Below are 23050 nucleotides of genomic sequence, written 5' to 3' on the forward strand. Positions count from 1 at the left end.
AAAATATTAGTCTAGTTACAGGAAAAAAAATCCTAAATTATCATATAAATTACATAACTATCGTGAGTTTAAACCGCTCTCTGCTGTTCCAACATCGTCTGCTGTGAACTCAGCGAATTGGTGAAAGCCAGTGAACCCTGCAATGTAAGTCAAAGCTGGACCAAGCTCTGGAACGTTTCCCACGGCGTGGTCAAGCCGCCGTAAACCGTAATCCACTGGAAACGACGACGTATCCTCCACAGGCTCAAATCCTGGCAAGAATTCGGATTTATCCTCTTTGTAACTGACATATCTGAGAACGACATCGCCGTATAGTTTAACCTCAGCGATCGTAACGGCTCCTCCATCGAGGACCATAGGAGGCGACGAAGGAATAGCGCCGTTAGAGACACTTACGGAGAAAGCTGACTCAGCGTCTTCTACTTCAATCGCAACAGCTCTTACGCCGAGACCATGCGAAGAGAAGAAGGAGCGGGAAGAGACGTGATCGAAGCTTGGGATGGAGGCTGTAGCGGTCGGTTTAGTTTCTCCGGCGGTGAGAGACGGAGAGTAGGGAGCAGTGAAAAGGAATCTGAGGTCGCCGGAGGTAAGTAGGTAAGAGGCGTGAACCATGTTTCCGGTGGATAGATCGGATTTGGCGGAGAATCTCATCCCGAGACCCCATGAGAAGCGACGAGCAACGTTGGTGGCGTCGCCGCACCAGAACTCGATATGGTGGAAGCGCTTAACCTTGAACTTATCAGACTTTGGATTCTTCCTCACGAAGTTGGAAAATCCGACGAGTTTGAATCCAGGCGACGACGCCGCAGCGCTGTCGTCGTCGCCGTTGTGCTGCTGAGTATCTGAAACGGCGGCGTTTTGGTGGCCCATTGATTTCACCAACTCTGCGATGGAACTGAGCCTGTATCGTTGAGCTTTGATGCTAACGAGATAGATAAAGGATTTTCTGATTATAATATTATGACCGAGAATGGCAGCAGGTCAACAGATGTTGACCGTCAGTGGACATCGAAGTGTACACGTGTACGGTCCGATTTTGATGAAAGTAAGGATACGTTCCGTGATGGATCTCCCTGTTTGCTCTTTGGCTCATCCTTGTCCAATTACGGAGTGCTCACGTGTAGGACTTATCTACCGGTTAGAATATCATTAGTGGCATTTTTCCAATATCAAAAAAAATTACTTGAAAACGATGGAACCCTGTCCAACCATAATACATGGCTGAGGCAAAGACAGAATCAGACAACCACTTTGTAATGCCAATTTTCTCAAACTTACGATATGTAAAGAGACAACCTTACATGTATGCATGAAACTCCATCTATTGCTCCAGTGATCAAACAGCTCAACTTCACTATTCATATGTCCAAACCAAATCCATCTACAGCTACCTTTAGAATTTTGACCTCTTAATTCTTTCACTCCCGCCCAAACATACGATTACATCCGTCATCCCTAGCTTATAGTTTGTTAAATTTGTTATGAGTTACACAAGGTCTAGTTCCGATCCACTAGAAGAACGACGCGTCTTAAGGAGCATTGTTACAATTTAAAGTTACAAGCTTTGCACAATAAGCTTATTTAACTAAGGTCTCAAACTCTTATGCCATGTTTTGTTCCACATCTTGAGGGTTTTCTAGAGCTATTATATGCTTCTTAAACAAAGCCGCAGCTTCTTCCCTCTCCTCAACCCGTCCCAGCTTGTCATATACCATCGCCATTAAGTACGAGGCTTCCGCTGCCAGTTCATGGTACTGCACAATAAACACAATGAGTACCAATAGTGAATCACGGTTACTAAGATCCAATTTTTTCAGTTATGATGAGCTAACGAAGCTGAAACCTAGTTGTATAAGAGTTCGGTTTTATTTTTGAATCAAAAGCTATATAGCATTCTTCTTGGCATAAGTTACCTCCAAAGCTTCAAGTTCATCTGAAGCTTGCCTTAGAGAATCCAGGACAGTATCTGAATCTGTGGATACTGGTAGCAAAAGTCAAAACAAATTAAAAACTTGCAACGAGAAAGATAAAACTTTATCCATAACAGTCGGATTCTATTCATTATGTTTTGAACATCTCACTTAGGCTACCATAACCCTAATGTCATTCACTTCAATTTATTCTTAATAAAACAGAGACCATGTTTGGCTTGTTATTTTCATTGTCCGTTCATTCTGAAAAGGCAATGACTATTCGATATCTTGCAACTACGAAACATGAACGACAATCTGACGGCAAAAAAAGTACCTACAGTCTAAGTAGTAAAAGACAACAAAAGCTACCTGAAAAGCTTGGATCCGAGAGATAGCAGTTTGCTTCAAAGATGTATGCTCGAGCACGCAACTCCAAACCTCCATGGCCAAGAATCATAGGGAAAGCCCCATGCAAAAGGTCTAATGCCCGTTTAGCATGATTTGATCTAAGACCAAGCCACAGCTCAGCCAGCGTGAGCGTAGCTGATGCTCTGAGAAGATCCAAGTTGAATGACTGGCAAAACGAGATGCTTGCCAACGCATATGGAAGACCCAGGACTGAATTTCCTGACTTCTGTGAACCAAAAAAGAAGGGGGGCGAAAATTGAAAGCCACTCAGAAAACTGATGAAGAAATGAAAATAATACCCATAGCACAATGGTTTTATGTATTCTAATCCCAATGATAGAGCAGATTCAGAAGAAATACATGCATGTTAGCTAAGCTATGCATGGAAGGAAAAATATATTCCAGCAAACCAATCTCGTAAGGTAGCATAGATTGTCACTGGAATATCAGATTCCAATTAATGTGTTCTCAAGCTAGAAATTTATTACCTTATGGATCTCTGCAAGAAGAAGAAGAACAGAAGCCTTTTCGATTTGCAAATTGAATTTGTGACACGTGCAAAAAAGGGAGTGTGCCACATTTGCTGCCTGTAGAGAACGTAATAGGAAAGCAAACTTGAAGATACACTAACAATAGCACATGGCCTGAGATTATAGATTGCACATGGAGTTAATAACAGATGGTCAATAAGGATTTACTACAAACCTGGCTATACTGTTTTGCTGCAAGCAAAGTCCGAGCTTCGCGAAGACTTGCTTCTACTTTCAGCTCCATGTCTACACCCATGGCTGTTGATGCCAAGCCTCCTAGCTCATTGCACATTGGTTGAGCTAGCTTTAGATTCCCACTAATAGAGTTAAGAAAGTTAAAACAGCTGACTTAGAGATAACAATTCCAACACAACAGAAAGCCTCTGTTCAAATTCTATAACCAAATGAATGGTTTATACAGTTTCGAAGCGTTTAAATTTATCTACATAACCCTCAAACAATGCACTAAATGATCGCAGATGAATTAGATTTGCTGGTTCTATGATGTTGCTTAAGCAAAATATCAAGAAGATGCATTTTATTTAGAATTTAGAGTGCTGTAAAATAGTGAAACTCCGGCAGAGTTGCGTTGGGGGAGCAAAAGTTGATTAGAAACCCCCATCCTTTCTCGTACCCATGGTGCTTATATGAACCAATAGAGAGATTAACTGGAGTGACATGTTTAGGAGACTGGGAACCTTACCAATGCAAGGCACGTTCATGTAGTAGCTGCAACTTGAGCAACAAAATTTTTGATTTTGATACGGTTAAGAACTTTTCCTCCGCAATCTTAAGAGCAGCAAAGGCATCTAGAAAAGCATTTTTTCAGAAAACAGGTCAACACAGGAAAGAAAAACATAAAGCAAGATCTAAATAAATACCCTGCATGCAATAGAAGCAGCAACAAATAAACGTGATTGGAAAATTTCGAATAAAATATAGACATTTCTACACCGACTTGGCCCATAACAAGATAAACATGACCTTATGCAATCTAACCTTTGTGTCCCTTATATAGTGCCAGATGTTGAATGAGCTTTAAGTATGCTAACTCTCCGTCAGATGAACTACAGAAGCAAGAAATAGATCAAAATCCCTCAAGACGAATGTAAGAGACCGTTTTAGAAAGAAGGAAGAGAGAGAGTGTGGGGCGGGGAAAAGAAAGTGATATATTTCAAGGAAATTACCTTGAATGGTCACCGAATAAAGTAGCATACACCAAGGTATTCATACGAGCCATAAGAGCACTATCAAGAAACAAATGAATTAATGAACTACAGAAAATCAACACTTTGTACTTTCTATGGTGGTTAGTTGTCAGAAAGTTGAGGTCAGCAAAGGGCGGAATTGTATGAGTATACCTGCCATAAAACTCCCATGAAGTAGCCCGGAGTAGATATGAAGCACCTATTAATTGTGATACTGATCCAGGAATCGAGACCGAATGATCACATAATTGGAAAAAAGTCGAACTCTTTCTAGAACCAGAGTCCTGGGAAACCACAGCTGGACCCCATGGTTTTTGCAAGTCTTTAAGCCAAGCCGAGCTTAGAGAACCATCGATGGCCATAGTAGAGCTTTCAGAAGAAAAGTCGCTGATTAGGTGTGCACCTAGTCGTATCTCCTGCCATGGATTATTCAAGAACTGATTAGACCTCAAAGGGAGATGTAAATATTTCACTCTATTCAAAATAGTTAGGTGGTATACTCAGTACCTTGCAGACACTAACTGGACAAGTTTTGTGACGCATGGAAGCTTTGGGACCAAACGACAGTAGAGGCCTTTGCACATGCTGTATTACAACAAAATAACTATTCTGATTTCACGTATACCAAACATTAGGATACCAAATATATGGATTTTTTTGCACTATTTGACAGTTATCAAAGAAGCAGGGCTAGCTAAGCATTAAAAAAAACAGATATTCTGAATGTAAAAGTACGTGCAAATTTAAGCTTCGTACGTCAAGTTTACAGAAACAAAAAAAAAAGAGATGAAAGAAGACACATGCGGAAAGGAAACTGGTCACTTTTCTTTCTTTGTAACACATCCTATAACCCAAGAAAACTAGTTGAGTATAGACCTTACCATTAACTCAAATTTAGCCATCGCAAGATGATTGGAAGCCACTAAGCGTCTTAACTTTAGACTGTCAGCTCTCCTTAAAGACTCCTTCAAAAGTATGTACACTCTTTGTTGTACAGATAATGACGACGCAGTGCTAGTGACAGGTGAGTACGAGGATCCAAGAACACTGCTAGTACTTGCAATGCCCATTTCTGATAACAAGTTGCTCATTGCTGCTAGTGTATATGCTAGACAAGTATCATTACTAAGCTGCAGAATCAACATACGTTTTAAATACCATAAATATATATAGCTTGAACAAAAGTATCTTCAAACAACATAAGCTTTTGACGGTGCTCATGTGATTGCACATTGAAGCTACGTGAGAAAATTTGATCCGTCTAGCATGTACAATATACAACTAATTCATATCTGCTAAGACTGCACTACCCCATGTGACACCATAAAATCAGTACGTAATTTACATATATCTTTTTATCAGCGGTAAAACATCATGTAAAACTGTAAATTAAGTCTGATGCTCTTAAATACAGAATTATATTAAGAGACAGAGCAATAATGGTCCTAAATCCCTTCGCAGAACTTTATAATATAAAACTAGAAAAAAAGTAGCTCCAAATTCAGCTTAAGGAAAATTTTATACAACTACACGTCCTGCAGGAATTTAACACACCACTTTCTTCAAAATATACAATAAATAAAGTAACAGCAGATGAATAAAGTGAGAATATACCTGCTGTGATACACGCACAGCTTCTGTTAAAACCTGTGGTTGGGGAGAAACCATATTATAAGCACACCAAACAATGATAAGACCCTACTTCATGTCTAGTGAGATCACTTATAATTATGAAGTTAAGATAGCAAACAAATCACTGCTTGCATGGGCAAATTTTTAACTTTTTAAAATAAATTTGTATATACACAGAAGTATGATCTAAGTAGCTCACTATAATTTCAAGTAATATATCAAGGAGAATAATAGTGTCAGGTTAACACACTCAAGATTCATCAAAAATGAGCATCACTTATTATTAGCCTCACAAACAGCCCAATAAACTATCCAACGTACAATGTGGTCCATCAAGGAAGTATTTTAAAGGTCAAGAACAATTCTTTAGCAATAGAAACTATCAAAATAAGTAGTGCTCACCTCTAGGGCCAAATTCGGATGCCCAAAGCGGAAATGCATCATTCCCAAACATAGCAACGCAATCTCGTACCTTCCATACATGCTGCAATCAGCTGAAGGAGGAACAAGGTCAAATCCCTCGGTCCCTGCACTTTAAGGCAATGGAACATGGATCAGCTCATGTTTGAAACAAATTTCTTAGTGCCAAACATCTAACAGGCAAACAAAACAGGATATTTACAGGAGTCACATGCAAGCGATAAGCAGTCAGCAGTAATATTATGATAATTCTGACATTTTTTTTTTGGGAAACGGATAATAACAGCAAAAACTACAGATTACCTGTAATCAAAGTAACGGAGGAGATTATCCAAAGCAGCAAAATAGTCATCGCTGTGAAGTTTATTCAAGTAGCGCAAAAAGTGAACCTGCATCATTGCATGCCATACATAACATGTAAGAATATTAAAACAATCAAAGAATAGATAACTTCTGAATCGAATGCAAAGTAAAATATGAAGAAGCAAGAACATTACACGATGCAATTCAGGGGCTAAATTCTGAAGCTGCTCAAGGAAATTTTCAATCGAACTTGACGAGAATGAACTTGAACTTCCATGGCTGACATTTCAAGGAGATGAACGTTTTAGAACTAGCAGTACTTTTGACAGAATTATATCGATTACTAAGAAAATAGAGGTTTACGTTTCAATTGCATCAGCCTGCTCCATTAAAAACCCTTGTATCTGCAAATTTGTCCGAAGGAATAATGATTCATCTACTAGAGTATCCTCAACTGTACTTGATGACGCACTAGCAACTAGAGTAGCTTCTGTAATTTTCTTGCTGGTTCTTGACGATTCCTTCGGAGAAACTCGCCAACCTGCATGTTTCATTTGTTCTGTGCGTTTATATAACATTGAGAGCCTTACAAAACAAGTGTCGAAACATCAGAATGAAACAAAACCACAAAAGCAGCAACTAATTTAATTAGAGTAGGGAAATATCTTTGTAACTGTTCATAAACAAAAAATAATCTTAAAAAGTTTTATACAAACACTTCAAAAGTCGTCGGAAAAAAGTGTGATACAGGTTGAACTGTGATCCTACCACTAATGCAAATGCATTAGCAAAAACATGTTACCAAACATAGAAAGGAAAGTAGCATCTAAAGCCTGATCACAAATATAAAACTCTATCCATCCACTCAATATTTTCTAGCACTTGGAAAAGCTGAGAAATATTAAGTTTTCTTTGCGCAAAAATACGGGATTTACAGAAGTGATACCTTCTATCACTTTGAATATTGCTTCAGGCGTATGAAGGTGAAAAGGGACGCTTCTATTAACATTTTTCTGAAGCTCTAGTTCTTCGGTTGCTTTATCAATGGCATAAATCTCCATATCCATCTGATCATAATGTATTAATGATTCCAGATCATTATTAGATGCATCAAACTGAGCAGAGCTTGAATGAGCTTCTTTGCAATAATCTTCAATGCTTGAAAAAAGATGACAAACTCCCTGCACGGGATTTCACATATCAATGAAATGGACAGTTCTTTCAAACATTTATTTATGTGTTTCTGCAAGGTAAAGAATGAAGACGGAAAATTACAAGTGTCTGGTGCTGTATGATAGATTCTGACGTTATTTTCGACATTACAATTGGGTGTTTAAACTTAGGAAAAGGAAGAACGATCAAGAGGTTCGTTATATTCATTCTGAACATTACCGCTAAAAATTATACTTCACCCAGATCTGTCAGAGTTTTGCCATTAAATCTCAATCTAAAAGCAATTATAAGTAGGCCTACACTTTAAATCTAGCCTGGAAAACTACTCTATCTTAGTGGGTCAAAAACAAGCAAACGTCACATACATAATTAACAAAACCTCAGACTAAACATCATTTTGAACAATAGATCTACTATCCAGTTTGAAGATAAAACAAAAATAAAAAACACGTAAAAAGCACAATACCTCGAATGATAAAAGGTTAAATGCCAAAATGCAACGACGAACAAACATTCCCAAGTTGCTGTTGGGATCCAAAATAATCTGATCGTCTTGCACAACTCCTGAATCAAGGCTCCCAAGTATTCCTACATACAAAAAAAATGATAACTAATAAGATGCAAACATGATGGGGGAAACAAAAAAAAAAAAAAAAAAACTTTAACCAAGCAAGCAGCTAACCTCGCATGTCGTTAAAGAAATTCAAAAGATCATCAGGTGAAGCCAAAGAAGAAAATCTATTGGTTAAATGGTCAGTAAGCCACGCATCCATCTCTTCACCAACATCCCTCAGCTGATTAATGAGCTCTTCCAGCTTCGGCTCATATATATCATCGCAAGACTGCAGCACGAATATCTCAATCTCGTCAGGGAAAATAACACTTTGTTAACACACAAACTCCACACTCCGTCTACTTGGAGAAAGCTATAAGAAACGGAATTAAGAAACTCGACACAACAGCATAGCTTCGAGTATAGGAGATGGGCCAGGAAACTCACACAAGAATCAAAAGAGATTTGCTGAATTAAACCTCAAAAAACATAAGACAATGCAATTAAAAGGGAGAAGAAGAAGAGTGAAACCTTAGTGAGAGAGAGCAAGTAAAGGCCGAGACGGTTGTGCTGAGAAACGGAAGAGAAAGGGAAGGGGAGAGACATCTGGGCCGAAGGAGCGTATATCTGCAGGAGAATGCAAACGGAGACCTTGTGTGGAGTTACCGCAAAAGCACCGGCTGTTCTCGTTAATCCGGCCATCTCTCTCCGTCGCTTAAACACTCACTCTCTCGCCGGATATTTTCTCCGACGAGCAGCCGGGGTTAGGGCACTTTAGATGATTTATTTTGAAATTTTGACTAAAAGAGTCACCGGGAAAGTGAGAGCTCACTTTTAAAAAGAAAGTGAAAGATTGGAGAGCTTAAAAAAAAAAAAACCAATCTCTCACAAACTTTAAGAACCGGTTATTTCAAGCCGGTAGACGATCGGGTCATACTGACCGTCTTCCAGTTAAGAGTATCCAACCCAGAGACCAAGGCCCAAAGAAGCTAAATATTTTTTAAGTTACAAAAAACTACAGAGCCCAAAGGCCCAAATAATTACCTAGTCGATTTTGTATGGTTTAGGAGAGCTATAGACAGATACTTACATCATTGGGGATGTAGCTCAGATGGTAGAGCGCTCGCTTAGCATGCGAGAGGTACGGGGATCGATACCCCGCATCTCCAATTTTTAATGTTATAATCTGTATTGGTCGTTTTTTAATATTTTCCTGTTATATTCCCCACGTGGTTAGGTGACATAAAGACTTGCGTTTTCATTTTAAAAAATCAAATATTCGTCGTTGACTTTTATGGAAACAAGTTTGCATTCAGAATTTAAGATCCAATGAAAATGGCATTTTCAGCTAAAAGAAGAAAAAGGTCAAAAACCAATGGAGTCATCGCTTCCAATTGATCGTTCAATTCAACTAAAAGCTTTCGACGATACCAAAACCGGAGTCAAAGGTCTTGTCGATGCCGGGATCTCAGAGGTTCCGGCCATATTCCGTGCACCTCCAGTTACTTTAGCAAGTCCAAAACCACCTTCCTCCTCGGAGTTCACCATCCCTACTATCGATCTCAAAGGAGGAGGTGGCGCTGACTCGATCACGCGGCGAAACTTGGTGGAGAAGATCCGAGACGCGGCGGAGAAATGGGGATTTTTCCAGGTGGTCAATCACGGTATCCCACTCGATGTCTTGGAGAAGATGAAAGAAGGTATTCGTGAGTTTCACGAGCAAGACACAGAGGTGAAGAAAGGTTTTTACTCTCGAGATCCAGCTAGTAAGATGGTGTATAGCAGCAACTTCGATCTTTTTAGCTCATCCGCGGCGAATTGGAGAGATACACTCGGCTGTTATACGGCACCGGATCCTCCGAGACAGGAGGACTTGCCCGCCACTTGTGGGTAAGGTTTCATATTTTGTTAACGTGAAATCAAATATTTGCATTCATGAGTTATGGTCTATGTAGGTTACATGTTACGTAGGTCCGATGAAATTATATAGTATATGGTCTACTAGACTACTAGTATTTTACTCCATATACGAATATCACAATACATGACTTTTTGTATAAATTTTTAAATCAACTGTACTGTATTATATATAAGATCTCCTATTGGTAATTTTTTGGTGAGGACTTTTGTTTTTGTCAGGGAAATGATGATTGAGTACTCAAAAGAAGTGATGAAATTAGGTGAATTACTTTTTGAGCTTCTCTCCGAAGCTCTAGGGTTAAACACTAATCACCTCAAGGACATGGACTGCACCAACTCCTTGCTGTTGCTCGGCCATTATTACCCGCCATGTCCCCAACCAGACCTTACTTTAGGCTTGACCAAACACTCGGACAATTCTTTTCTCACTCTTCTTCTTCAAGACCATATCGGAGGGCTTCAAGTTCTCCATGGCCAATATTGGGTTGATGTTCCTCCTGTTCCAGGGGCTCTTGTAGTAAACGTTGGAGATCTTCTACAGGTTTTAAATTAATATCTTACTATAACCTTTACGATTTTTAATCTATGGAATATATGACTTTTATAACCCTGCCCGGCACTGTGCAGCTTATAACAAACGACAAGTTCATAAGCGTGGAGCATAGGGTTTTGGCGAATGAAGATGGACCGAGAATATCGGTGGCGTGTTTCTTCAGTTCGTATTTGATGGCGAATCCTAGACTTTATGGACCTATCAAAGAGCTTTTGTCTGAACAAAACCATCCCAAATATAGAGATACCACAATTACAGAGTATGCAAAGTTCTACAGATCCAAGGGATTTGATGGTACCTCTGGATTACTTTATCTCAAGATCTGAGAGAATGTCATTTATCTAATAAATATGCTATTTGGGATTTTTTATTTTTCTCTCTGTAATAATTTTCCTTTTTTTCTTTCAATAAGACTGTGTTTAAAGCGAGTGGGCCACAAATTGTCTCTGCAATCAACTTTTGTATTTTATCAATGGGGTTAATGTAAAACTTATCTCAGTACAAAGTTGGTCCCATCTTTTGTCGGGGTAAGGTTAACTTGTCGGAGGGTGCTATATGATTTGCTCTGCTTATCTTAATGAGAAACAAAAAAAACAATTATGGAGACGGCGAAAATTGCTTCTTCGTTCGATCGAGCCAGTGAGCTTAAAGCTTTCGATGAGACGAAGACGGGTGTGAAAGGACTCGTCGACCCCGGAATCTCAAAGATTCCACGCATATTCTATCACTCATCTGTCGAGCTAGCAAACCCTAAACCAATTCCCTCGGAGTTGCTACATCTCAAGACGATCCCAACGATCGATCTAGGAGGAAGGGTTTTCGAGGATGACGTTAAGCGCAAGAACGCGGCTGAAGGGATCAAAGAAGCAGCAGCCAAGTGGGGTTTCTTCCAAGTGATCAACCATGGAGTTTCGCTCCATCTTCTTGAGGAGATGAAAGATGGAGTTCGTAACTTTCACGAGCAACCACCAGAAGCTAGGAAAGAATTGTACACCCGCGATTACAGCAAAAAGTTTATGTATACAAGTAATTTCGATCTCTACAGAGCTCCATCTGCAAATTGGATAGACTCATGCTACTGCTACATGGCTCCATATCCTCCAAAACCACAAGATATACCAGAGATTTGTAGGTATGAATGATTCCATTGCTTTAACCTGTTTTCATGTGTAATATTATTTTGTTGAAAAATGCCTCAGACCTTAGTCAACGACGTTGCTGAATAGATATATTATTGGTCAATAATTTATGCAATAATTAAGGCACTTGTATCAACTTTAATATATCTATCCATTGGTGAATTGTCCGGGATGTTATGATGGAATACTCAAAGCAAGTGGTGATTTTGGGAGAATTTCTATTTGAGCTTTTGTCAGAGGCTCTAGGGTTGAACCATAATCACCTTAAAGACATGGATTGCTTAAAGGGTTTGCGCATGCTATGCCATTACTACCCACCGTGTCCAGAACCTGACCTAACTTTTGGCACAAGTCGGCACTCCGACAGCTCTTTTCTCAACGTCCTTCTTCCTGATCAGATCGGAGGGCTTCAGGTTCGTCGTGAAGGGCACTGGTTCGATGTTCGTCATGTTCCCGGCGCTCTCGTCATCAACATTGGAGATCTGTTACAGGCACGTTTACCAAATCACTTCATGTTTGATAGCTCAGATTTCACAAGTTTAATTACAATTCTATAATTGTTTGAGCTGCGATCATCCTCTTAGTTCAAAGATGTTTTTTAATTGGGGTTTTTTAAAATGCAGCTTATAACAAACGACAAGTTCATCAGTTTGGAGCATAGAGTATTGGCGAACAGAGCCACAAGAGCTCGAGTCTCTGTGGCATGTTTCTTCACCACCCACGTACAAGTACTACCCAATCCTAGATTGTACGGACCCATTAAAGAACTTGTGTCTGAAGAAAACCCTCCAAAGTACAGAGAGACCATTGTTAGAGACTACGCTACTTACGTCAATGCCAAAGGACTCGACGGAACCTCTGCTTTGCTCCATTTAAAAATATGAAACATGGCGAGCTACTGCTTTCTCACACGTGCACGACATGACAGTATATGTAACGTTGCGCGTGTGAACCATATGTGAAATGGAATTTATGGATTCGATATTGTTATTTCCGTTCAGATACGATTAACCTATTGAATTTCAATGTTGAACGATAAACATGTTGATTATACTTATATGCTTTGGATTTCTATAGTTTTTTGTGATGAGTTGAATTAGATGACAATATTTAATGGTTTACTTGTGTTCATAGTTCACTAAATTCATGAATTTCAAGTGTTCGGGATTTTATCAAGCATGGATAAGATTAATGTTTAGGTTGGTACCTGCGTTACGCCGCAAGTTCTTTTATATTAGTTTTTATTTATTACTTTTATTTTGTTTTTTTAGAATACTATTTGTTTTCATGTTGTTTGGAATGCTATTTGTTTTTATGTTGTTTGGAATCAAATATATCATAATTAATAATTTTTTTGTAGTGGTTAATAATAATTTTTTTTGTATTCGTATTTTTATAATTTGTTGTAGTTTTCAAAGTAAAAATTGAAGAAAAAAATTAGAGTTAAACAAATTGTGGTTACTGTAATTTTTGTTACACATTGGTACGTGAGTCCGCATAAATGGTTTTTAGAAAAATTAAATACATAGATAAATAAACATTAAAATTTACTTTAATGATATATAAATTGGATGATATTGTATATAAATGTGACTTTTTATTATAATTCAAACTTACTCATTATATATATATATATATATCAATACCAAGTACAATATTTTTGTCAATCAAGCCAATAATTGAAGCCATCCAATTTAGTTCAATTTTCCAATACAACATGATAAACCAGGATAAGATTTTCTTTTGTAAATATTATTAGCGTGGACGTTGATTAGTTAGCTTGACGACTTTAGAATAAAGTGTTTGGTTTAAATCATTGTCAACTTCTCCACAAGATATCCTTTATAAAGCTTTGAAGTCTTGGCCATGCTTAGGAGAACCAACGGTTTGAACCAAACATCTTGAATCACTTTCTCATATGAAGGTGGCGATTCTGTTTTTAATGGTGTTCTCTATATGGCATGTGTTAGTTTTTTCGTTTTGTCCATAACTCATATATTGAAGCACGCCTCCAACCATTTTAGATATTGCAACTACATAACCAATCATGATTCCAATCTATCATCTGTTGTTTGTTACAAATCAAAGATGAAGCTTTTGAAATTTACTAAGACCGAAAGGGAAATAAATAATGATAATTTTCACATAGAGAGTTCTAGATTAGTAGTAATTAACATTTATTGTACTAAACCTTGAAAAAAAAACGTTCTAGTCCAAAGCATCAATTTGCTCAATATCATCTTCATTCAAGACCTAAGTCAACAAAAAAGAGGTGAATCAATTTACACAAACAACATCTTTACCTCAATTAGACCTGCGATTCTAAAAGAGATTAATGAATTTTGTCATGCCTAAGTTGCTCTTTTGTGAATTTTATTAATCTTTTGTATATCAGACGACAATTTTGTGGTTAGGGAGGGACGAAATTGATATCTCTATGTCTCTCTTCTCTTCTTCCTTCATCTTCACTCTCTCTCTCTCCCCCTCTCTCTCTCTCTCTCTCTCTCTCTCTCTCTCTCTCTCTCTCTCTCTCCTTTCTCTAGTCTATCTTTTCAAATTTCTTCCCTATCATAATTTTTAACTTCGCTTCTTCTTCCAAAGAGTTCTCGATAACCAGATAATTTGATTTCATAATCTGTAGATTTTGATAAAATTATTGTTCGAATTAATCAGAGGTGAATTTGGTGAGATTGTTTTGCCTCTTAACAATGACCTAAGCTTCTTCCATGTCTCTTGCCGCACGAGTCATGCGTTTTCTTCTCTTTTTGATTGTTTCATTGAAGGCAAATCTTTCTGACGATTCTTTTGTTCCTTCTCTCTAACTGAATTCAAGAGAAGTTAGTGTGAATGAGACGAACAAACAATTAGAGTCTTGGTGTTTTTCTTTTATTATGTCTGTAAGAGTTTATGAAGTGAAAGACAACGTGATGTGGCACATAGGGATGTCAATCGGGCTGGCTCGATCCGGTTCGGCTTGAAATCTGCAAAACCTGCATATATTTGAGCCCTTCTCGGCCTGTTCCAAAATATTTTTGAGCGTATATTTCAAAGTCCGGTCCGGCTCTATCAGAGCTAAAAGACTTTTCGGGCTTTTCTGGGCTTATCTTACAGATCAAGAATTCAAACTTGTAAGTTAGTTTATAACATGTCTTAAAAAGCAATGTTTAAAAGTGTAATATAAAACAAAACAATTAAAACTTAATAACTCATCTATATTCACTAAAACCAACTTAATCTAAAACAAATAAATAACTTAAAACCAAATAAATTTTTATACTTTAACCAAATAAAAATATATATAATTCATATAAAATATCACAAATAAAGATTTTAAAAATATTAAGTAAGGGTATTAAGTAAATATGAAAACTAAGATTAGAGTTTTAAACTTTATTTACAATCAAATATTGCAATCAAACAATCATGTTAAAAAAAATATAATTATATTTGTATAATGGCTTTTCGGGCCGGTCCGAGTCCCATTGGGCTAAGTCCTAAAACTCTTAAGCCCGAACGGGCTGAGTCCAAAAAACCCAATTTTCTGGACATAGATTTAAGTCCAAGCTCAATGTTTTTCAAAACCGGGTCGGACCGGACCATCCTTCAGGCTCTAGGGCTTTTCGGGCCGGTCCGAGCCCCATTGGGCTAAGTCCTAAAATTCTTAAGCCCGAACGGGCTGAGTCCAAAAAGCCCAATTTTTTGGATATAGATTTAAGTCTGAGCTCAATGTTTTTCAAAATCGGGTCGGGCCGGACCAGCTTTCGAACTCTGGGCCTAATTGATATGTCTAGTGTCACATAGTTTTTTTTATTGGTTTAACAATCTTGGTTGTATTAATTCAAATGTTTTTATTGGCTATTGATTTTAATTGATGTGTCAACACCAGCTTGAATGTTAAAGGTGATGACAATGAAAAACATCAGAGTTTTATTGTATTAATATCATAAATATGTTTTGGGTTAAAAAGTAAAAACCTAATGGTGTTTGTAATAAATATGGTCTTTCGGCCAAATATTGAAAACAATGACAAAATATTTAGGCTTTGAATACAAGAAAACATTTCTTCTAGAAGGACCCTAGTTGTTTTCTTGTTTGATCAAAACCAACCCCAGTATAGAGATACCATTACAGAGAATGGAAACTTCTACAGATCCAAAAGACTCAATGGTAAATCTAACATCTCGATTAGTCTATCTCAAGATCTGAGAATGCCAAATTCATTTTGGCTAATAAAGACGCGTGTGGACTTTTTTCTTTTTCTGCAATAATTGCTACGACTTGTTGGCTCAGTCACTGCCACAAGAAGGTTGCGTTGTCTACCAACCTTATCTCTTATCAATGGTTTAGCTGTAGCAACTTGTCCCATCGTTGAACTTAAAAACATATATAGTTCATTCTTGTTTTATATGGTTTATTATGTTGTGTGATTGTATCATATTGCTCTGTTTTTTAAGAAACAAAAACGATGGAGACGACGAATATTGCTTCATTCGATCGAGCCAGTGACTTAAAGCTTTTGATGACACGAAAACGGGTGTGAAAGGACTCGTCGATGCCGGAGTTTCAAAGATTCCACGCATCTTCCATCACCCATCTCTCAAGTTATCAAACCCTAAGCCGCTTCCCTCGGATTTGCTACGTCTCAAGACGATCCCAACGATCGATCTCGGAGGAAGGGTGTTCGAGAACGTGGTCAAGCGCAAGAACGCCGTTGAAGAGATCAAAGAAGCAGCAGCCAAGTGGGGTTTTTTTCAGGTGATTAACCACGGAGTCTCGCTTGATCTTCTTGAGAAGATGAAAGATGGAGTTCGTGACTTTCACGAGCAGTCCCCTGAAGTTAAGAAAGGTTTCTACAGCCGCGATTTCAGCAGAAGGTTTCTGTATCAAAGTAACTTCGATCTCTTCAGTTCTCCAGCTGCAAATTGGAGAGACACTTTCGCTTGTACCATGGCTCCAAATCCTCCGGAATCACATGATCTGCCCGAGATTTGTCGGTATGACTCCATTGCTTTAACTTGATCTGATTTGTTGTGTAAATCACATGATATGCTGTGTATCACTCTGCATCGGTTTCAGGGATGTTTTGATGGAATACTCACAGCAAGTGATGATTTTGGGTGAATTTCTCTTTGAGCTTTTGTCAGAAGCATTAGGATTGAACCCTAATCATCTCAAGGACATGGATTGCTCCAAGGGTTTGCTCATGCTCTCCCATTACTACCCACCGTGTCCAGAGCCTGACCTAACTTTAGGCACAAGTCAGCACGCCGACAACTCTTTTCTTACCGTCCTTCTTCCAGATCAGATCGAAGGCCTTCAGGTTCTTCGTGAAGGGTACTGGTTCGATGTTCCTCCTGTTCCTGGCGCTCTCGTCATCAACATCGGAGACCTTTTACAGGCAATTTTACCAACGAATATTTGCCTTGTATAATTGAACTTCCCTATAAATTCAAAGTTTTAATATTATTTTTGTGGGGTTTGCGGTTTTTCCTGCAGCTTATAACAAACGATAAGTTCATCAGTTTGGAGCATAGAGTATTGGGGAACAGAGCCACAAGAGCTCGAGTGTCTGCCGCATGTTTCTTTACTACCGGCGTACGACCGGATCCTAGAGCGTACGGACCGATTAGAGAGCTTGTGTCTGAAGAAAACCCTCCAAAGTACAGAGAAACCACCATAAGAGAATACGCTACTAACTTTAATACCAAAGGACTTGACGGAACCTCTGCTTTGCTCCATTTTAAAATATGAAACATTGCGAGCAACCACTTTCCTACAAATATACGTCATGACTGTATATGTAACGTGGAGATGTGTGATTGTGTGAACCATGCGGAATTTATGGATTAAATATTGCCATTTCAATTTGGTGCAAATATGATGTAATCGGATATGGTTAATCAATTGAATTTCACTATTGAATGATGAACATGTTGGACATATGCATATATTACTAATTAATTTGGATGTCATTTGTTTTTTGTGATTAGTTGAATTAGATGACAATATTTAAAGTTTGGTTAAGTAATGGTTTACTGGTTAATTATGGTCTTTCGATATCTTAGCATGTCTCTCTATGACTCTATCACAAGATCTGAGAATGCCAAATTCATTTTGGCAAGGCACGTGAGACTTTTTTGTTTTTTCTGCAAATAACTTTTATAGTTTAATGACTACGACTTGTCTGGCCCAGTCACTGTCACAAGCGGTTGTTTTTGTTTATCAACGTTATCTCTTATCAATAGTTTAAGCAACTGGTCCCATCGTTAAACTTAAAGAACAGATATAGTTCATTCTCGTTTTATATGGGTTATTATCTTGTGTGATTGTATCATATTGCTCTGTTTTTTAAGAAACAAAACGATGGAGACGACGAATATTGCTTCATTCGATCGTGCCAGTGAGCTGAAAGCTTTCGATGAGATGAAAACGGGTGTGAAAGGACTCGTCGACGCCGGGGTTTCAAAGATTCCACGCATCTTCCATCACCCATCTGCCACATTATCAAACCCTAAACCACTTTCCTCTGACTTGCTACATCTCAAGACTATCCCAACGATCGATCTCGGGGGACGGGTGTTCGAGGACGTGACCAAGCGCAAGAACGCGGTTGAAGGGATAAAAAAAGCAGCAGCCAAGTGGGGTTTCTTTCAAGTGATTAACCATGGAGTTTCGCTTGATCTTCTTGAGAAGGTAAAAGATGGAGTTCGTGACTTTCACGACCAGTCCCCTGAAGTGAGGAAAGGTTTATACAGCCGAGATTTCAGCAGAAGGTTTCTGTATTTAAGTAATTTCCATCTCTTCAGTTCCCCATCTACAAGTTGGAGAGACACTTTGGCTTGTACCATGGCTCCAAATCCTCCGAAACCACATGATCTGCCAGAGATTCGTGGGTATATATGACTCCATTGCTTTAACTTGATCTTATGTGTTGTGTAATCTTCTCTTTATTCATATGGTGTGTATCACTGCATTGGTTTCAGGGATGTTATGCTGGAATACTCAAAGCAAGTGATGGTTTTGGGTGAATTTCTCTTTGAGCTTTTATCAGAAGCATTAGGGTTGAACCCTTATCATCTCAAGGACATGGATTGCTCCAAGGGTCTGATCATGCTCTCCCATTACTACCCACCCTGTCCAGAGCCTGACCTAACTTTAGGCACAAGTCAGCACTCCGATATCTCTTTTCTTACCGTCCTTCTTCCAGACCAGATCGAAGGGCTCCAGGTTCGTCGTGAAGGGTACTGGTTCGATGTTCATCATGTTCCTGGCGCTCTCGTCATCAACATCGGGGACCTCTTACAGGCTTGCTCAAAATTTTGTTTTGTATAATTAATCTTTCCTATAAATTCAAAGTTTTAATTTTATTTTTGTGGGTTTTATTGCAGCTTATAACAAACGACAAATTCATCAGTTTGGAGCATAGAGTATTGGCGAACAGAGCCACAAGAGCTCGAGTCTCTGTGGCATGTTTCTTTACCACCGGCGTAAGACCGGATCCTAGAGTGTACGGACCGATTACAGAGCTTGTGTCTGAAGAAAACCCTCCAAAGTACAGAGAGATCACCATTAGAGAATACACTACTTACTCCAATGCCAAAGGACTTGACGGAACCTCTGCTTTGCTCCATCTTAAAATATGAACATGGTGAGATACTACTTTATCACACATATACGACATGAAAATAAATGTAATATTGGAGTTGCTTTAGTATTAGTCAAGCAAACGACCAAAAGAGGTGAAGAGAATTCTCAAGAGGATAATAAACGCAACTGTTTATATTATTCTTTCATATATTTAAAGCTCCTTAAAAAGCCAGAAACAAAAGTATTTAATTTTCTCATGAGTCATGATAGCCATATGTAAGTGATTCTGTTCTGTACGAAAGCCAGATAGACTTTCAGAAGGAAACTACCGAGCTTGGTTGTACTGAATGCTGCAGCTGCGATATGTTCGTGTCCCCTTCAACCTCTTCCATCATCACTTCAAGTTTCCTGCATCACACATATAATTTGTGGTTAGTTATGTAGTTTTTCATCACTTCTAAGGAACATCATTGAGATTTACGGTTAATATACCTTTGAGGGAATAAACTCTGACCACCTTCTTCAGAAAGTGCCTTCTCCAATCTCACCTCAAATGGTGTTGCATGCCAGCTCACTTTCTGATCCTGCATAAGGTAAGAAGTATGTAAACCATGGTTTCTGAATATTAGAGGAACTGAAAGAGCCTAAACAGAGAAGATGAAAGGCAAGGAAACTTACCTCCTTGTATTTGGTTGTCGAATTTGGGATCCCGTTTCCATCCCACAATCTGGGTGACATCTCAGTTTGCTCATCCTCGATCCACTGAGCAGGAACCAATCCAATGATAGGCCTGTCACCTGGGGTTATGGCAGCAAGTCCTGGTGTCCTATCGTTTGAAACCGCAATGTTTTCGTTGCTGTCTTCGTTGATCTGGTTTAGCCAAGGAGAAAAACTTGCCTCAAACTTGGATAACTTTTCATCTGAGCTTTCTTCCACCTTTTCCCCATAAGTTGCTGAAGAGGGTGTTTCACACTCTATCTTCTCTTTGTAAACCTGCGGTTCCGCTTGTTCTAGGCTCCCATGAGCATCATTAAGGGCCTTATATAAGGATGCATTTTCTAGTACATTGGAAACTGAATGCACAAACTGAGACCTGATTCTAGGCCTCCCTCTTCCCGCTGATTCCATGTTCGCAGGATATATGGTTCCAGGAGTCTGCATCTCATCAGATAGCCTCAAGGGGGTTGGATTAGGTGAGTTTGCTGTAAAACAAAATTTGCCACCCATCTCGGATTTTCTTGAACTGCTATTCTCGGAAGAATTAGAGGAGTGAGACTGATCAAGATCGCATTCAAATCGGACAGACTTAGTCTTTCCAACTGTGAGCGTTGGCCTTCCACTTCTACCCAACTCACCCTTGATTGCAGTGCCAATGCTTTCTACGTCAGTACCATCACTAGAAGCAGAAGAGATCCTTGCACTGTCCCGGACATCGATTACACAACTATTATGAAAAAAGAAAAGAGTGAACATTAGTAAGAGGTGAGAATAATGTTAGCATAGACACCACACCATTTCTATCAAGAAACCACACCATTTCTATCAAGAAACCCTGCCAATTCTATCAAGCATAGCATAAGGAGGCAAAAATATATGTTTTCTTCACATAACGATATGAACAGATGTTTAAAATTTGAAATAANGGTGTTTCACACTCTATCTTCTCTTTGTAAACCTGCGGTTCCGCTTGTTCTAGGCTCCCATGAGCATCATTAAGGGCCTTATATAAGGATGCATTTTCTAGTACATTGGAAACTGAATGCACAAACTGAGACCTGATTCTAGGCCTCCCTCTTCCCGCTGATTCCATGTTCGCAGGATATATGGTTCCAGGAGTCTGCATCTCATCAGATAGCCTCAAGGGGGTTGGATTAGGTGAGTTTGCTGTAAAACAAAATTTGCCACCCATCTCGGATTTTCTTGAACTGCTATTCTCGGAAGAATTAGAGGAGTGAGACTGATCAAGATCGCATTCAAATCGGACAGACTTAGTCTTTCCAACTGTGAGCGTTGGCCTTCCACTTCTACCCAACTCACCCTTGATTGCAGTGCCAATGCTTTCTACGTCAGTACCATCACTAGAAGCAGAAGAGATCCTTGCACTGTCCCGGACATCGATTACACAACTATTATGAAAAAAGAAAAGAGTGAACATTAGTAAGAGGTGAGAATAATGTTAGCATAGACACCACACCATTTCTATCAAGAAACCACACCATTTCTATCAAGAAACCCTGCCAATTCTATCAAGCATAGCATAAGGAGGCAAAAATATATGTTTTCTTCACATAACGATATGAACAGATGTTTAAAATTTGAAATAAACAAAGTGACGTCTCTACCTGCTAGGTGTTTGCTCTGAAGTAAATGATGGTCTTCCCACCTCTTCACAAGCTTTCGTGGGGGTTGGGGATTCAGCCAAATGAGACCCCATCGCAGAGCTACTGGAAATCCATGAGTGAAAATGGGAAGATCCAGAATGTTGAGGACTACTTAGGTTTTGGGATGCTTTCCTAATTTCAATAGGTGTCTCCGGTATAGTACCACAAGCTTTAAGAAACCGCGCCTATGATTGCACAAGTAAAAGAAGAAGAAAAAAGCGTTAGATTCAGCCTGATCTCTTGAAGGAATCGACAATAAGACTCTGTTGAATATCAGAGATTCCACAACGAAAGGGTGTAGAATCTATACTATAGCACCTTCATCATAGAGAAACAAAGCTAAAGACCACCTCAGTAACAAAAAACATAGAACCCATCTTCTCATTACCATAAGAAGAGCTGTGGTGATTGCAAGACCAGCAAGAAAGATACCAGAAATTCAAAAACTAACTAGAAATTGATTAGTTCAAATCCAAGGACACATATCTTGATCAAGATAAACGTATTATACGCATCAGACATGATTAGAGGCAATGCTCCAAATAAAAATCATACCTCATCCCGGAGGCCTTTGTCGATATGTATAGAATCCAAATCAAATCTTTCTTTGTCAAGGCAAGGCGAAGAAGCTGCTTTCTCTACAAAATCAAGAACAAAACCCATACGTTGTTAACAAGAACGCTACCAAAAAAAAACTAGTAAATTATCTCGATTGATGATATAAACACATCAAAAAAAGAGATTTACCTTTAGAAAGAAACAAAGCTGACAAATCATTCTGCGAGTCCTGAGTTTTCTGAAGATCAATACAAAAATAAAACATGTTATTAGGCGGTCAGATCGATATGATCTTGACCAACAAACTCGAAAGAAACCAACAGTATTAACACCCAAAAATCCAGCTCAAGGATCTATTTTCTTGTTCGAATCATTGTAGCAGCTCAAAATAAACACCCACAAATTGACGCGATCATGCCAAGAAAAGATTGGGGAAAACAAGCAAGAGAAGCGAAAGAGTTGTTACTCTGGGATTGGCGAGCGAAGAGTGAGAGACGAGATTACTAGTAGAGCGATCGTCTCTGGCGCGGAAGCAATCGAGAAAACAAGCCATGGCTCTACAAACTTATAAATTGATGAATCTGAGCACGGATCTGCACAAGGGACTTAGATTTCGCTTCATCAACATATCATTTGATTTCTTTGACGGCGGAAACAGTGAATCAGGCGGACGATTAACCCGAGAAACACGCTCAATTTGGGAGAGAGAGAGAAGAGAGAGATAAAAACGTTTTATTTTTTTGAAATTTGAAACGAAAGGGTGCGGGGGGGG

General features: G+C 38.8%; 5 protein-coding genes, 1 non-coding gene and 2 pseudogenes across 8 annotated transcripts in view; 5 read left to right on the forward strand and 3 right to left on the reverse strand.

The window, feature by feature from the left end:
- Positions 1 to 933, reverse strand: part of LOC104764504 (4-hydroxyphenylpyruvate dioxygenase) — a 2185-nt gene extending 1252 nt beyond the window's left edge. Inside the window, exon 1 of the mRNA XM_010488048.2 lies at positions 322 to 933. Within this exon, the coding sequence (XP_010486350.1) occupies positions 322 to 870 (549 nt within the window). The 5' untranslated portion in view covers positions 871 to 933. The remainder of the gene's footprint in view (positions 1 to 321) is intronic.
- LOC104764514 (anaphase-promoting complex subunit 5-like) lies at positions 1305 to 8990 on the reverse strand. Of its 2 annotated transcripts, none has more exons than XM_010488069.1 (20): positions 8672 to 8990; positions 8270 to 8429; positions 8054 to 8175; positions 7361 to 7595; positions 6778 to 6955; positions 6609 to 6693; positions 6415 to 6500; positions 6094 to 6223; positions 5674 to 5706; positions 4941 to 5189; positions 4567 to 4644; positions 4213 to 4475; positions 4039 to 4098; positions 3851 to 3918; positions 3555 to 3660; positions 3027 to 3168; positions 2810 to 2908; positions 2283 to 2547; positions 1914 to 1981; positions 1305 to 1754 (listed from the first exon to the last, which is right to left on the reverse strand). In XM_010488069.1, exons 1-20 carry the CDS (start codon positions 8840 to 8842, stop codon positions 1602 to 1604), a joined length of 2751 nt encoding a protein of 916 aa, XP_010486371.1. In that variant the 5' UTR covers positions 8843 to 8990; the 3' UTR covers positions 1305 to 1601. The 2 variants fall into 2 exon arrangements, with proteins under 2 accessions (XP_010486371.1, XP_010486362.1); XM_010488060.1 differs by having other exon boundaries at positions 6778 to 6973.
- Positions 9237 to 9309, forward strand: TRNAA-AGC. Its single transcript has one exon. It is a non-coding gene; the product is annotated as a tRNA-Ala (tRNA).
- LOC104764559 (1-aminocyclopropane-1-carboxylate oxidase homolog 1) lies at positions 9452 to 11041 on the forward strand. The gene is made up of 3 exons (XM_010488113.2): positions 9452 to 10030; positions 10280 to 10601; positions 10688 to 11041. Exons 1-3 carry the CDS (start codon positions 9516 to 9518, stop codon positions 10937 to 10939), a joined length of 1089 nt encoding a protein of 362 aa, XP_010486415.1. The 5' UTR covers positions 9452 to 9515; the 3' UTR covers positions 10940 to 11041.
- LOC104764548 (1-aminocyclopropane-1-carboxylate oxidase homolog 2-like) lies at positions 11135 to 12828 on the forward strand. The gene is made up of 3 exons (XM_010488101.1): positions 11135 to 11742; positions 11919 to 12243; positions 12376 to 12828. Exons 1-3 carry the CDS (start codon positions 11213 to 11215, stop codon positions 12634 to 12636), a joined length of 1116 nt encoding a protein of 371 aa, XP_010486403.1. The 5' UTR covers positions 11135 to 11212; the 3' UTR covers positions 12637 to 12828.
- LOC104764537 lies at positions 16176 to 17685 on the forward strand (annotated as a pseudogene).
- Positions 17987 to 19729, forward strand: LOC104764527 (1-aminocyclopropane-1-carboxylate oxidase homolog 3-like). 2 transcript variants are annotated; one of them, XM_019243319.1, is made up of 4 exons: positions 17987 to 18645; positions 18736 to 19057; positions 19141 to 19400; positions 19646 to 19729. In XM_019243319.1, the coding sequence occupies exons 1-3, from the start codon at positions 18116 to 18118 to the stop codon at positions 19393 to 19395; spliced, it is 1107 nt and encodes a 368-aa protein (XP_019098864.1). In that variant the 5' UTR covers positions 17987 to 18115; the 3' UTR covers positions 19396 to 19400; positions 19646 to 19729. The 2 variants fall into 2 exon arrangements, with proteins under 2 accessions (XP_019098864.1, XP_010486383.1); XM_010488081.2 differs by lacking the exon at positions 19646 to 19729 and having other exon boundaries at positions 17988 to 18645; positions 19141 to 19537.
- LOC104764566 lies at positions 19517 to 23030 on the reverse strand (annotated as a pseudogene).

This window comes from Camelina sativa, chromosome 3, assembly GCF_000633955.1.
Source record: "Camelina sativa cultivar DH55 chromosome 3, Cs, whole genome shotgun sequence".
In the NCBI taxonomy this organism is placed as follows: domain Eukaryota; kingdom Viridiplantae; phylum Streptophyta; class Magnoliopsida; order Brassicales; family Brassicaceae; genus Camelina; species Camelina sativa.

Coding starts and splice junctions, on each gene's coding strand:
- LOC104764514 (XM_010488060.1), bottom strand. CDS start 8,842: ATGGCCGGATTAACGAGAACAGCCGGTGCTTTTGCGGTAACTCCACAC. Junction 6,974..7,360: donor AATATTCAAAGTGATAGAAG/GTATCACTTCTG, acceptor ATAAACGCACAG/AACAAATGAAACATGCAGGT. Junction 4,476..4,566: donor GTCCAGTTAGTGTCTGCAAG/GTACTGAGTATA, acceptor AATCCATGGCAG/GAGATACGACTAGGTGCACA.
- LOC104764559 (XM_010488113.2), top strand. CDS start 9,516: ATGGAGTCATCGCTTCCAATTGATCGTTCAATTCAACTAAAAGCTTTC. Junction 10,031..10,279: donor GACTTGCCCGCCACTTGTGG/GTAAGGTTTCAT, acceptor TGTTTTTGTCAG/GGAAATGATGATTGAGTACT. Junction 10,602..10,687: donor ACGTTGGAGATCTTCTACAG/GTTTTAAATTAA, acceptor GGCACTGTGCAG/CTTATAACAAACGACAAGTT.
- LOC104764548 (XM_010488101.1), top strand. CDS start 11,213: ATGGAGACGGCGAAAATTGCTTCTTCGTTCGATCGAGCCAGTGAGCTT. Junction 11,743..11,918: donor CAAGATATACCAGAGATTTG/TAGGTATGAATG, acceptor TTGGTGAATTGT/CCGGGATGTTATGATGGAAT. Junction 12,244..12,375: donor ACATTGGAGATCTGTTACAG/GCACGTTTACCA, acceptor TTTAAAATGCAG/CTTATAACAAACGACAAGTT.
- LOC104764527 (XM_019243319.1), top strand. CDS start 18,116: ATGGAGACGACGAATATTGCTTCATTCGATCGTGCCAGTGAGCTGAAA. Junction 18,646..18,735: donor GATCTGCCAGAGATTCGTGG/GTATATATGACT, acceptor CATTGGTTTCAG/GGATGTTATGCTGGAATACT. Junction 19,058..19,140: donor ACATCGGGGACCTCTTACAG/GCTTGCTCAAAA, acceptor GTTTTATTGCAG/CTTATAACAAACGACAAATT.